Source organism: Scyliorhinus torazame, chromosome 19, assembly GCF_047496885.1.
Source record: "Scyliorhinus torazame isolate Kashiwa2021f chromosome 19, sScyTor2.1, whole genome shotgun sequence".
In the NCBI taxonomy this organism is placed as follows: Eukaryota; Metazoa; Chordata; class Chondrichthyes; order Carcharhiniformes; family Scyliorhinidae; genus Scyliorhinus; species Scyliorhinus torazame.
The window spans coordinates 84,919,349-84,933,420 of NC_092725.1; the positions used below are offsets into that span (position 1 = coordinate 84,919,349).

Consider the following 14,072-nt stretch of genomic DNA (forward strand, 5'->3'; position numbering starts at 1 on the left):
CCCAAGAAGTGGCGAGTTGCATCAAACAGTATGTAGCTTTATCTGTTTGCAATAGACAAAGTACTGATTGTACTCAACCAGCCTGTGCTTGCAAAACTCAAAACATAGTGTCCAACCTTAGATGTAATTCTGTGATATTACAACATTAGCTAAACAATCTTGATTATACTAAGCATTACACTGAAAACCAACTTAAAATGATCATTTGGGCTCAAAGCATATCTCATTTATATATGCTGGAAGCCATGCATATTCACACACAGGCCTCTTCTTTGCAGGCAGAAAGAGAATGTCCACACATTGCAACTTTTTCAATGAAACCAAAAGCTCATGGGCAGCCATTCCCCGTGGCAATGCGTTAACGGATCAGAGTCGACCTTCCTGGTTTGAATTTGAACAACAGCTTGGCATTAAACTGCTCTCTGCTGCATTCTCCATGACAAATAAGAGCCCACTTGCCAACCAATCAGCACTCTCTTAGCAGTATAAATTGTTGTTTTCTTCACTGCTGGTAATCTTGCAATCTGTCTGATGTGTGCAAGACGAAAAGCTTAGAGAGTATGTCTCTTTTTCTTTTAAAATTTCTTTCCAATTAAGGGGCAGGTTAGTCTGGCCAGTCCACCTATCCTGCACATCTTTGTGTTGTGGGGGTGAGACCCACGCAGTAATGGGGAGAAAGTGCAAATTCCATATGGACAGTGACTCGGGGCCGGGATTGAACCCAGGTTCTCGGGGCCGGGATTGAACCCAGGTTCTCGGGGCCGGGATTGAACCCAGGTTCTCGGGGCCGGGATTGAACCCAGGTTCTCGGCGCCGTGAGACAGCAGTGCTAACCACTGCACCATCGTGCTGTCCTGCGCGTCTCTCTTTCAACATGGACTGTTTCTTTGATCTCATCTGTATGTGTCATTGTTAGAGCAAAGGTGCTATTGAGTGTTAGGTGCTGGTTACGGGCAAGACTTGAACAAAGAGTCATGGGCTGATCTCCAATCCCCAGAGGAAGTGAGTCAAGGTTGCGTGTTCAGATCAAAACCCATACCTGACTGTTGGGGCTGGCCCTTGGACTTGCCAATCCAGCAGAATGTGTAGCCTGCATCAACCACTTGAGACTCGTCAACAAACCCCTTGTTTTGCTTAGGTTGCCTATGTTGATGCTGTACATGTCCAGCATTCTGGCTATGAGGCTGTACTGTGCTCCGGTCTCGTTTGGTGGTCTGGAAGTATCTGACACTCCACGAACCGAGTGTCAAGAACTAGTCATCTTGTGCTTTTCATTTTGACTGCAGTAAATAATGACCAGCCAGGAGTAGTATCCCTCGCTCTCTGTCTCCCTGCCCTGTGGCCACAGGGCTGAGTAAGCCTGATGTTTTGGTTGATTACTTTTTGAGCAACCTGCACGTTGAGTATAGTTAAGTGGGTGGAGTTTGTGCAAAGCCCCTCCCATTCCCTCGTCCAAACAGCTGATAATACATTTAATGCAATGCATGCAACAAATATAGCAGCTGAAAAGGATACAGGTTTACTTTTGGAGTTGCCTTTCTCCTAGATGAGCCCTTGATATGGATGTCCAAGCCATTAGCATTATTTGGGATCGTCCACATTGTCAGCTGATATGTATTTTACTAGTTAATCCATAGCTGGGGACTTTGAAGTCAGAATTAACTTCTCTTAGGTAGCCTGCCAAGTAAGGGTACCAACCTGGAGCTGTCTGCTTTAGAGCTGCCGGACACTCGCCTTCATATCTCTACCCACAGTTCTATAAAGAGATTGGCACATGAAGCCAGGCAGTTGGACTTTGTGTATGAGAGGCTATTTGGGATATATGGGACTTTATGTGCATGAGGAGCATCTGAACTCTGTTCGCCATCCCAGTCCTTCCCAAGCTTTTGAACCGCGTTGATGCATACATAAAGGGAATAGACAGATACAGGAGACAGGATGGGAAAAGCTAATTCAGAATGGGATTTGTAATTGTTGCTGTAGGACCCATATTGGATTCAGAATTGCTGGTGGTGGAGGGATTGAATCTTTGTGGAAGGGGTAGCAATCAGGCGGGCTGCTTTGTTCTGGATGGTGTCGAGCATCTTGAGTGTTGTTGGAGCTGCACTCATCCAGGCACGTGGAGAGTATTCCATTACCTGCTGCAGGATTCCTAGCCTTTGACCTGCCCTTGTAGCTACATTATTTATATGGCTAGTCCAGTTCAGTCTCTGGTCAATGGTAGCTCCCCCTCCCACCCCCTCTCCAGGATGTTGATAATGGGGGATTCAGTGATGGTAATGCTGTTAAGGGGAGATGGTTAAATTCTTTATTGTTGGAGATGGTCGTTGTCTAGCACTTATGTGTTGCGAATGTTACTTGCCGCTTGCCAGCCCAAGTCTGGATATTGTCCAGATCTTGCTGCATTTGGACATGATTCCTCAGATACTGAAGCAGTTTGTGAATGGTTCTGAAGATGCACAGTCATCTGCGAACATCCCCACTTCTGATCTTATGATGGAAGGGAGGTCATTGATGAAGCAGCTAAAGATGGTTGGACCTAAGAGACTACCCTGAGGAACTCTTGCAGTGATAACCTGGAACTGAGATGTTTGACCTCCGATTACCACAACTATCTTTCTTTGCACCAGATATGACTCCAACCAGTGGAGAGCTTTCCCATTGATTCCAGTTTTGCTAGGGCTCCTTGATGCCATACTCTGTCAAATGCTGCCTTGATGTCAAGGGCAGCCATTCTCACCTCCCGTCTGAAGTTCAGCTCTTTTGTCCATGTTGACAACCTTAGTGTCAAACTGAATCTGGAGATCAGCTTCAAACCACATTATTGTGTCATCACGAAGACCACCTATTGCCACCCATTGTCCATGTTTGAATCAAGGTTGTGTCGCCACCTCTGCTGGGTCTGTACTGCCTGTGAGACAGGACACACTACAATACTACTGTGCCACCGCAATAATAAAGGATTCAATGTGGGTTTCAGCAGCAAATTAACTGAAACAGTGCAAAGTTGGGTGATGTAATGGGGGTGGCAATCGGTGGCCTTAGTGATGATACAATAATGTGGTTTGAAGCTCATCTCACGGTTCAGTGTGACACCAAGGTTGTGAACAGACTGGTTTAAACTCACTGTTTCCAGGCAGAGAGACTGAATCAATCGCTGGCTAGGGAACAAAATTTGGAGCAGGCAAAAAAAAATCTCAATATTTAATTGGAAGGAAATTTCTGCTAATCTAGTTTTGGATGTCAGATGAGCAGTCTGATCATTTATCAACAGTGGAGGAGCTGAGAGGAGGTGATGAGGTAATAAAAATATTAACCAGTTCACTCTCATTTTACCATCCCCCATTTCAATTTAGTTTGATTTGTAATTGTAATGTCAAACAAATCATTGCCACCCACTCCGGGTTCTCTTCAAAACATTCAGTAATCTCTGTAATACTATGTGTACAAGATAGTGGACGTCCTGGTAAAACAGGATATGTAGAGCAGGCCTGTTCCTGCTAGTTTCCTTTTGAAACACCCTTCTCATGTCGTGTGATGTGTCAAACCATATCAAAGGTGTTGGCAAAAGTGAATGTTTTTAATAACTGGGAAATGAAAATCCTGACTCAACTGCATTCTCTTCATTGCCTCTGATTTGTAAAGCTGCTTGGCCAACATCCATTACTGAATGAACAGAACTCCTCTCGAATTAACTAATGGGAAGAATAAAGCCATTGTTCATAGCTCTTTGACAACCCCATTCCCTTTGACACCAATTTCAGCCCCCTTACCTGGCTGTTGTCTGACACTGAATCCGGCTGTTTATTTATAACCATGGCATTCTATTTGAACCTGAGCTGCGCTTCCAAGACGCTTGTGGGAGACTCTAGGACCAGAGGGCATATCTCAGATTAAGGGGTCACCCATTTAAGACCGAGATTAGGAGGAATTTCTTCTCTGAGGGTAATGAATCTGTGGAATACTTTTCTGCAGATGCCTTGGAGGCTGGGTCATTAACTATGTTCAAGGCTGAGATAGACAGATTTTTTAATCAGTAAGGGAATCGAGGGTTATGGGGGTGAGGTGGGAATGTGTGGTTGAGGATTATCATATCAGATCAGTCATGATCTCATTGAATGGCAGAGCAGACTCAATAGGCTGAATGGCTGCCTTCTGCTCCTCCGTCTTATGGCCTTGTATCATCATCTTCACCAATACTGCCGACTTCCACTTGTCCTGAACCCCATCTCAGCACATCTGCTGCTGCAACCTTCATCCATGATTTTGTTACCTCCAGACTTGACTGGCTGGTCTTCCATCTTCCACCCTTTAAAATTCATCTGAAATTCCACTGCCCATACCCGAACTCGCACCAAGCCCTGTTCATCCACCCACCCCTTTGCTTTCTGACCTACATTTCCTGCCAGTCCAGCAGCGCCTGTAGGCACCTAAAGTGGCCAACTCCCGATTTAAAATGGCGAACGGCAAAGGCTGATGGGAAAGTCGGCCAACAAGACAAAAACCAGCAGCTGCAGGTTTGCTGTGTATTTATCTCTGCAAAAACCAGACAACATCGATACCAGCGGCCATCAGCATAACAAAGTGAACAGCCACCTGCATACTGATGAGCAATCCCCGCGAACAATAAGTAACATTTTGACACACAAAGCAAAGCCAGACTCTGCGCCAGCAGGAGCCAAAACAAAGGAGGTGAATGAGCACCTCAAGACCGCCCAGCAATCAGGGAACTGCTCCAGTATTGGAAAAAATCGAACCAAGCGATTGGGACAAAGTCCAATCAAGAACAAAGAACAAAGAAATGTACAGCACAGGAACAGGCCCTTCGGCCCTCCAAGCCCGTGCCGACCATGCTGCCCGACTAAACTACAATCTTCTACACTTCCTGGGTCCGTATCCCTCTATTCCCATCCTATTCATGTATTTGTCAAGATGCTCCTTAAATGTCACTATCGTCCCTGCTTCCACCACCTCCTCCGGTAGCGAGTTCCAGGCACCCACTACCCTCTGCGTAAAAAACTTGCCTCGTACATCTACTCTAAACCTTGTCCCTCTCACCTTAAACCTATGCCCCCTAGTAATTGACCCCTCTACCCCGGGGAAAAGCCTCTGACTATCCACTCTGTCTATGCCCCTCATAATTTTGTAGACCTCTATCAGGTCTCCCCTCAACCTCCTTCGTTCCAGTGAGAACAAACCGGGCTTATTCAACCGCTCCTCATAGCTAATGCCCTCCATACCAGGCAACATTCTGGTAAATCTCTTCTGCACCCTCTCTAAAGCCTCCACATCCTTCTGGTCGTGTGGCGACCAGAATTGAACACTATACTCCAAGTGTGGCCTAACTAAGTTTCTATACAGCTGCAACATGACTTGCCAATTCTTGTACTCAATGCCCCGGCCAATGAAGGCAAGCATGCCGTATGCCTTCTTGATTACCTTCTCCACCTGTGTTGCCCCTTTCAATGACCTGTGGACCTGTACTCCTAGATCTCTTTGACTTTCAATACTCTTGAGGACCAGGTACAGGGTCCACCCCGAAAGGCGGGAAGCCCCTGGGGACTATAAGAATTGAGCCCCAAGTTCAAATCGCTCTCTTCTTCACTCTTCTTCACTCTTCACTCTTCTTCACCTCTTCGCTCTCTTCACGCTCTTCTTCCTGCCCGGGTCACCAAGCAACAACGAACCAACATTGACCGTGACCGGTGCAGTGACTCCAGTGATCATCTAAATCGTATGTCTTATACTCAACGCTCGCTACGAGATAGGCGCTCCTAGCTACCAATCCGTACTGGGGCTGATTTAGCACACTTAGCTAAATCGCTGGCTTTTAAAGCAGACCAAGGCAGGCCAGCAGCACGGTTCAATTTCCGTACCAGCCTCCCCGAACAGACGCCGGAATGTGGCGACTAGGGGCTTTTCACAGTAACTTCATTGAAGCCTACTTGTGACAATAAGCGATTTTCAATTTTCAATTTCAACTTCGAATCCCGCAGACTCAGAACCCGAACGAAAGGCCATTTGTTCCCCTGACCTGGTGGGCCAGTCCGAAGTTAAGTATAGGCCTGTTAGTTGTAGAAGTAACTTAGACGTAGAATTTGTGCATGAGTAGCAATTACTATGTATAATAAATGTGCGTTGATTTAAATCTTACTAATCGGTGTATTGGATTATTGATCATTACTCGGACTTGAACCTCGTGGCGGTATCATAAAGATACCTGGCGACTCGAGAGCAAAGGTAATAAAACAGAGCAATTGAACCAAGGAGAAAATTAGCAACATGCCTCAAATTTGACATGCCATTCTTTGTATTCAGATCTCTACAGGACTTTGCCTCTTCTATCTCTTTAATCTCCTCAAGCCCTACAACCCTCAGTGAACTGTACTCCTTCAATTCTGGGCTCTTGTGCATCTCTGATTTCCATTACTCCAACTTTGGCCACTCCTTCAGCCGTCTAAACTCTAGCCTCTGGGACTTCCTCCCTAAATTACTCTGCCGTCATTCTTACCACCTCCTTCAAGGCATTCCTTGAAACTTAACCTCTTTCACTAAATTTTTCCTATCTGTCCTAATTTTGAAATCGGAAGAAACTCTGCATTCTTTGGGTAGAGAAATGTGAAATGTGCTAACACAGAGTGGGTGGAGCGAATATTTTTTAAGCTGGAATTAGGTTTAAAATTTGACCAGACTATGAACTCTGCAAGAACTCTGCAAGTGTGACAATTCTTTGCTCTCATTACTCAGTGAAGAATCTCTCAATAAATTGAAGGAAATTGCCAGCTGCTGTATGTAAGTTACAGAATAATCAGTTCAGCAGTGATTACAAAACAATCATCTCATCAAGGGCTTCATATTAAACTCCAATTGTGAAAGCAAAGCTTGAGCGTTGACTTTAAATTACAGTCAACTCCTGCTGTTCATGATCTCCTCTATCGCAACTTTGTTGTAAATGTGGTTAGAAACTTAGAAAGTAGGTGCATGAGTAGGCCATACGGCCCTTCTAGCCTGCACCACCATTCAATATGATCATGGCGGATCATGCAAATTCAGTATCCCACTCCTGCTTTCTCCCCATACCCCTTGATCCTTTTTTCCGTAAGGGGCACATCCAGCTTCCTCTTGATTATATCCAACAAACTGGCCCCAACAGCTTTCTGTGGTAGAAATTCCACAAGTTCACAACTCTCTCAGAGAAGAAGTTCTTCCTCATCTGAATCCTGAATGGCTTACCCCTTATTAAAGACCTGTGACCCCTATTCTGGACGTCCCCAACATTGGGAACATCTTTCCCGCATCTAGCCTGTCCAGTCCCATCAGGATTGTATATGTTTCTTTGAGATTCCCTCTCATTCTTCTAAACTCCAGTGAGTATAAGTCCAGTTGATCCAGTCTTTCTTCATATAACAGCCCTGCCATTCCGGGAATTAGTCTGGTGAACCTTCGATGGACACCATCAATAGCAACAATGTCCTTCGTCAAACTAGGAGACCAAAACTGCACACAATACTCGAGGTGTGGTGTCACCAAGACCCTGTGTAACTGCAGCAAGACATCCCTACTCCTATACTCAAACCATATAATCGTGGTTCACAGTCCCGAACCTTCAATCATCCGCGATTTAGAATGTTAAAGTTCCCATGTAGAAACGCGCACTGTGCATGTGCCGACTTGGTACATGTGCAAGTTCACCATTTGCGAGATTTCATGGGGATGAAACCCTAGCGGGAGTTGACGGGGCTCCACACACGGTTCTGGGTTCAAGTCCCATTCCAGGCCTTGAGCAAAAAATAAAGGTTTGACACTTCAGTGCCGTACTTGAGGGAATGTTGCCTCTTTGGGATGAGATGTTAAACTGAGGCACCATCTGCTTGCACGTGTGAATATAAAATATCCCTTGTCACTCTTTCAAAGAAGAACAGGGTAGTTATCCCTAATGTCCTGGCCAATATTTACCCTCAATCGGCATCATGAAACACAGATTATCTGGTCATTATCACGATGCTGGTTTTGGGAGTTTGCTAAGTATGCTTAGCTGCCGTGTTTGTTGCATAATAGTGGCTACTCTTCAAAAAGTCCTTAATTGGTTGTAAAGCGGTTTGTCACATTTGGTCATTCACTCTCCTCCCTCCACCTTCCTTTCGCCCTTGTAAAATTAGAGTTCCCGAAGGCTGAGCTTAATTCCGTTCTCTTGCGGTGTTATTTTGCTTTTTTTACTCGGCATGTAAAACTTACTTTGGTATTGTGGTGGCTTAATCTGTTTCCAAGCAAATATATTGTGTTGCGCAATGGTAAAATTCAGGTTTGTTGGTTTTCTCAAAAAGCAGGAGTACAAATAAATCTGCCATGTTCTTGTGAGCGTCCTCGAAGATTATTATAAAGTTGCACTGGCCTTGGAGGGGCTGATTAAAATAAATACTAATCTGATGAATCTAATGTTGAGTGTTTTAAATTTAATTTTGCAGGCTTGCTTTGACTGTTCAGCCAAGAACCCTAGCTGGGCCAGTATAACCTATGGCGTCTTTCTCTGTATTGACTGTTCAGGGACACATCGATCGCTTGGCGTTCACTTGAGTTTTATCAGGTATGGTACCTTTCAGGACTAGCATTGTGAAGGCTGGAAGAAATATAAAGAATGAACTTAACCTTGTAATGAATCTTCAAGTTGATTTTCTGCATTCACGCGAATATATTAATTACTTAACCAAATATTTCTTTAAAAGTCTGTTTTAGGATATGTTCAGTTAGCATAAAGTTGACAATCTCACTTTGAGATCAGGAGGACAGCTGTGCAAAGTGGAAATGTTATGCAGTTATAGACAATATACCTTTTGATTTTGGGATGGAGGCACATTGGAGTAAAGCTGTACCCAATGATTCTTTTACTGGTGCCCATCGACCCTGTGGGTCTGCAGAGACCTTCCAGCAGAGCTGGTCCATGGGTGGACAGCGTGGTCAAGTGTTAGCAATGAGTGGTAACTGGTGGTGTGCTCTGCTCCTGGCTTTTGCCGAGGATAAAACAGACTTTGCAGCGAGTAAGCAGGAACACCCACCTTGATAATGTTTGTAAGTAAATACATGTTTTCCTGAAATAAATGTTTTTTAAAAAGGTATTTTGTTCCCCCAGTTCACCTCAAATATAGTCATAAATGGTCTCCATCGTACCTTGAAGCCCTCCTCTGACCCACTCGGGACGAATTCGATTTTCTCCAACCTGAGAAACTCTTACAAGTTGCCTAACCATGCCATGTCCCCCAGTGGAGTGGCCGACCACCAATTCAAAAGTATCCATCACTGGGCAATCAGAGAGGAGAAGGCCATGACATCGGCTCCTTTCCCCTCCAGCAACCCCAGCACCTCCAACACCCCAAAGGTCGCCACCATAGGGTCCGGCTTCATCTACAATCCGCAGTAGGTTCCTAAATACCGCCTCCCAAAAGTTCTCCAATGCCTCACACCCTCAAAATATATGGACATGTTTCGCTGGCCCCCCTCCCACACCTCTCGCATCGGTCCACTACCTCCGTGGAAAAACCTACCTATCCGTGCCCGAGTCATGAGGATCCTCACATTAAACTGTATAAGATTCATCCTTGCGCAGGAGGAGGGTGAGTTCACTTGCATTACTTTGCACCAAAGTCCCCACCACCTCCTCCCAGTTCCGCTTGATCCTTTTCACCAAGGTTGTGCCATTCTCTTCCAGCCACCCATATATGTCCCCAATCCGTGCCACCAGAAAGGTTGGAAAAACCTTTTTTTGCTAAATCCTGCACCTGTATGTACCTGAAACCCTCCCCGCATGTGACATCAAACTTTAACCCCAACTCCTCCAAACTTGCAAGCCCCCCTTCCAAAAGCAAGTTCTTGATCTCCATCACTCCTCACTGTTCCCATCCCTCAAATCCATAGTTCCCTCGGATCAGCACCAACTTCAACCCCGTCCCCAACCTAAAGTGCTGCTGAAATTGCCTCCATATTCTCAGCATGGCCACTACCACTGGACTTCCCTGGGGCAAACGGGAGTGCCGCCATTGCCAGCGTCCGCAACCCCGACCGCTTGCAAGTGCCCGCCTCCACCCTCATCACAAAACCGCCATCTCCCTGCTCCAACCCCGCACCTTCATGTGCCCCAGTTTAAAGTGCCTCAGCTGGTTCCAGATTTTTATAGGCCAATAGTAATGCAGCAAATGTGGGAGCGCCAATTCCCCTTCCCGCCTCTGCCTTTGCAGCAGAGTCCTACTAAACCTTGGAATTTGTGGCAGGGAGGGGGCCCATCTACCTTCTGAAAAATGCCCTTGGGTCAGGAAATTGTGGGGTGGTGGGGGGGGTTACTGGGACTGGGACTGAAAAACAAACCGGAATCATGGCAGTATGTTCATCTTTACCACCTGTACCCTCCCCGCCAATGTCAAATGCAGAGTATCCCACCATTTAAGGCCCCCCTTAACCTCGTCCACCAACCCAGTTAGGCTCCACCTATGCCTTGTGGCCACTCGTGCGTTACCTGGATCCCCAAATACCGGAACCTATCCCTTGCCACCTTAAACAGCAGAGTACCCCCGGAAAGTTTGCGAACCAATGCTTTACTCAGTGTATAATGGAGATCGCTGGAGAGTCTCAACCCCCAAGTGGTAACAGAGTGAACTAGAGTTGGATGGTGGAGGAGGATGGTATTGAGGAGGTGAAAGAAAGTGTCCTGGAGTCAGATCAGGTGTGTTGGAAGAAGCAGTGTTTGTGGGCTACCAATGTGCCATGTCTCCTGGACCTCGAGATGAAGCCTGTATTTAAATTTGATTTCTTTAAAGAAGCAGGCTAAACTATTAAGTTCATAAACTTGTGTATTTTAAAATGCGCATCAATTTTATATTTTGTTTAAAATGAAAAATCTTTGAAATAGAGTGGGAATGAAGGTTTAAGAAGAGAACCGCATGAAATATTCGTACAATGATCTGGAATCTGTTTAAAAGAAAATCAGGAGATGTTTTGATGGTAATCGACCATTGAGGTGATTATGATGTGAAGAAGTGCAGAAGAAGTTAAAGAAACTGAGAATGTGGGGATAGTTGAGGTGGCAGATGGTAAATCAGATCCAAAATTGAAATGAAAGCTGGCCGAGAGAGGAAAAGGCAGCAGTACAAACTCCCCCACCATTACTCAGCAAGGTTATATCTGAAGCATTAACTTATCTGACCATAGGTGCTGCATGTCTCCAGCATTTTCTATTTTGTTTGCTTTCTATCATTTGTAATGTTTTGATTTTTACACGAGTGCTGAATTCTGTTTGATGTTTTATGATATTTGCGCTGATGTCTTTATAATATATAACCATACACTTCAGAATAGAATGTTTACAATCCGTATTCTAAATATTAAAAATGCAGTGATGGTGGTTGTTGATTTTAAGAAATCATAATGGGAAAGCCTCTTCTCAGCAATGTTGGCTGCCTTCCTTAATGCATATTTTATTTCCTTTGGGTTATTTGATTTTCCAGATCGACAGAACTGGATTCGAATTGGTCCTGGTTTCAGCTGAGATGTATGCAACTTGGTGGAAATGCAAATGCTGTAAGTACAAAGTCCTGTCAGCGCTTTCAAAATTTTGTGTTATAATTGGTCAACTACCAGTTAGTGAATGTATTGTGAATATTTCTATTCTGTGCTTTAGGAGGCTTGTGTTTTACAAACGTTAGCAGAAACCCATATAAAGATTGACTATTCTGCTGTAGTGAGGCTGTAGCAACCTTGTGTGAAATAAGGTATCTGAGGTATCTTGGCCAGAGCATTTCATACTACTATAATTAAATCAGTCCTCGAACCACCATGGAAACATTAAATCCAAAATTCTGATAGAGTAGATGGCAAAGATCTTACATTACATTTCTTTGGTCATGGCTTGTCATAGAGTCATACAGCACAGAAAAGGCCTTTCGGCCCATCGCGGCTGGACCGGCCAAAAAAACTTATTGTTCTAACCCCATTTTCAAGCACTTGGCCCATAGCCTTGTATGCCTTGGGTTTACAAGTGCACATCTAAATAAATGTTATGAGGGTCTCTGCCTCCACCATCGTTTCAGGCAGTGAGCACCAGACTCCCACCACCCTCTGGGTAAAAAAAGTGTTTTTCCTCACATCCCCTCTAAATCTCCTGCCCCTTCCCTGGCAATTGGTCCTTCCACCAAGGGGAAATGTTTCTTCCTGTCTACTCAATCTATGCTCCCATAATTTTAAACATCTCAATCATGTCACCTCTTAGTCTCCTCTGCTCCAAGGAAAATAATCCAAGTCTATCCAATCTCCCTTCATTAAACTCTCCAGTCCAGATTACATCCCAGTAAATCTCCTCCGCACCCTTTCCAGTGCTATCACAACCCTCCTATAATGTGGATTCCAGAACTGCACACAGTACTCTAGTTGTGGCCTAACTAATGTTTTATACAGTTCCAGCACACCCTCCCTGCTCTTAAACTCTAAGACTCAGCTAATAAAGGCAAGTATATCATATGCTTTCTTAATCACCGTATCCACCTACTATGCTACCTTACTGGACCTGTGTACATGCATGCCAAGGTCCCTCGGTACTTCTCAGGATCCTGACATTTATCATATATTCCCTTGCCTTGTTCGTCCTGTCCAAATGAATCACCTCACACTTATCGGGATTGAATTCTATTTGCCACTGATCAGCCCATCTGACCAGTCGTCTATATTCTCCTGTAATTTATGGCTATACTCACTATTTACCACCCCACCAATTTTCGTACCATCCACAAACTTCCTGATCAGCCCTCATACCTAAATCATATCTAAATTGTTTATATAAACCACAAACAGCTGATCTCTGTGGGACCCCACGGGGCACAGGCTTCCAGTCAGAAAAACACCCCTCGACCATCACCCTCTGCTTCCTGCCACTCAGGCACTTTTGGATCCAATTTGCCAAATTTCCTTGGATTCCATGGGTCTCCCATGTGGGACCTTATCACAAGCCTTGCTGAAGTCCAAGTAGACTACATCAAGTGCATTGACCTCATCTACACACCTGGTCACCTCATCGAAAATTCAATAAATTGGTCAGATGTGACACCCCCTAAACAAAACTATGCCGATTGTTCTTGATTTATCAATTCTCTCCAAATGCACATTAATTCTGTCTCTCAGAATTTCTTCCAATAGTTTCCCCATTACTGAGGTTAGACTGACTGGCCTGTAGTTTCCTGGTTTATCCCTTCCTCCCTTCTTGAATAATGGCACCAGATTGGCTATCCTCCAGAACTCCGGCACCTCTCCTGTGGCCAGAGAGGAATTGAATATTATTGCCAGCGCCCCTGCTATTTCCTCCCTTGCCTCACTCAACATCCTGGGATATGAGTCTGCACGTTCTTCCTGTGTCTGCGTGGGTTTCATCAGGGTGCTCTGGTTTCCTCCCATAAGTCCCGAGAGTCGTGCTGCTAGGTGAATTGGACACTCTGAATTCTCCCTCGGTGTACCCGATGTCGGAGTGTGGCGACCAGGGGCTTTTCACAGTAACTTCATTGCAGTGTTAATATAAGCCTACTTGTGACAATAAAGATTATTATTATATTATGTTTCATCTGGCCTTGGAGATTTGTCTACTTTTAAGCCTGCCAGACCACTCAGAACTTCCTCTCTATCTATGTTGATCTTTTTAATTTTATTACAGTCCTTCTCTTTGATTTCTATATCCACACTGTCCTTCTCACAAGTGAACACTGACACAAAGTATTCATTTAAAACTCTACCTACATCATCCGGCTCCACACACAAATGACTGTGGTCTTTAAAGGGCCTTACTCTTTCCCTAGTTATCCTTTTACCCTTAATATATTTGTAAAACAATTTAGGATTTTCCTTTAATTTACCAGTATCCTTTCAACCCCCTTTTCACCCTCCTAATTTCCTATTTAAGTTCCCTCTTGCACATTCTGTACAACTCTAGGGCTTCTGCTGTTTTGAGCCCTGAATATCTCCTGACCAATGCTGTATATCCCTCGATATCCAGGGTTCACTGGATTTGTAAAAAATTGGAACGGTTTTAAAAATAAATACAAATG

At 44.6% G+C, this 14,072-nt stretch overlaps 1 protein-coding gene across 3 annotated transcripts in view; it reads left to right on the forward strand.

The window, feature by feature from the left end:
- The window catches only part of LOC140396271 (ADP-ribosylation factor GTPase-activating protein 3-like), a 91,077-nt gene that overhangs the window by 12,588 nt on the left and 64,417 nt on the right, over positions 1-14,072 (forward strand). For 2 of the 3 annotated variants that reach the window (XM_072484656.1, XM_072484658.1), the window contains exons 2-3: positions 8,466-8,584; positions 11,493-11,565. In XM_072484656.1, coding sequence (XP_072340757.1) covers positions 8,466-8,584; positions 11,493-11,565 — 192 coding nt within the window. Of the gene's footprint in view, positions 1-3,225; positions 3,301-8,465; positions 8,585-11,492; positions 11,566-14,072 lie in introns of those variants that run through there. The other variant, XM_072484657.1, reaches the window with a different exon arrangement.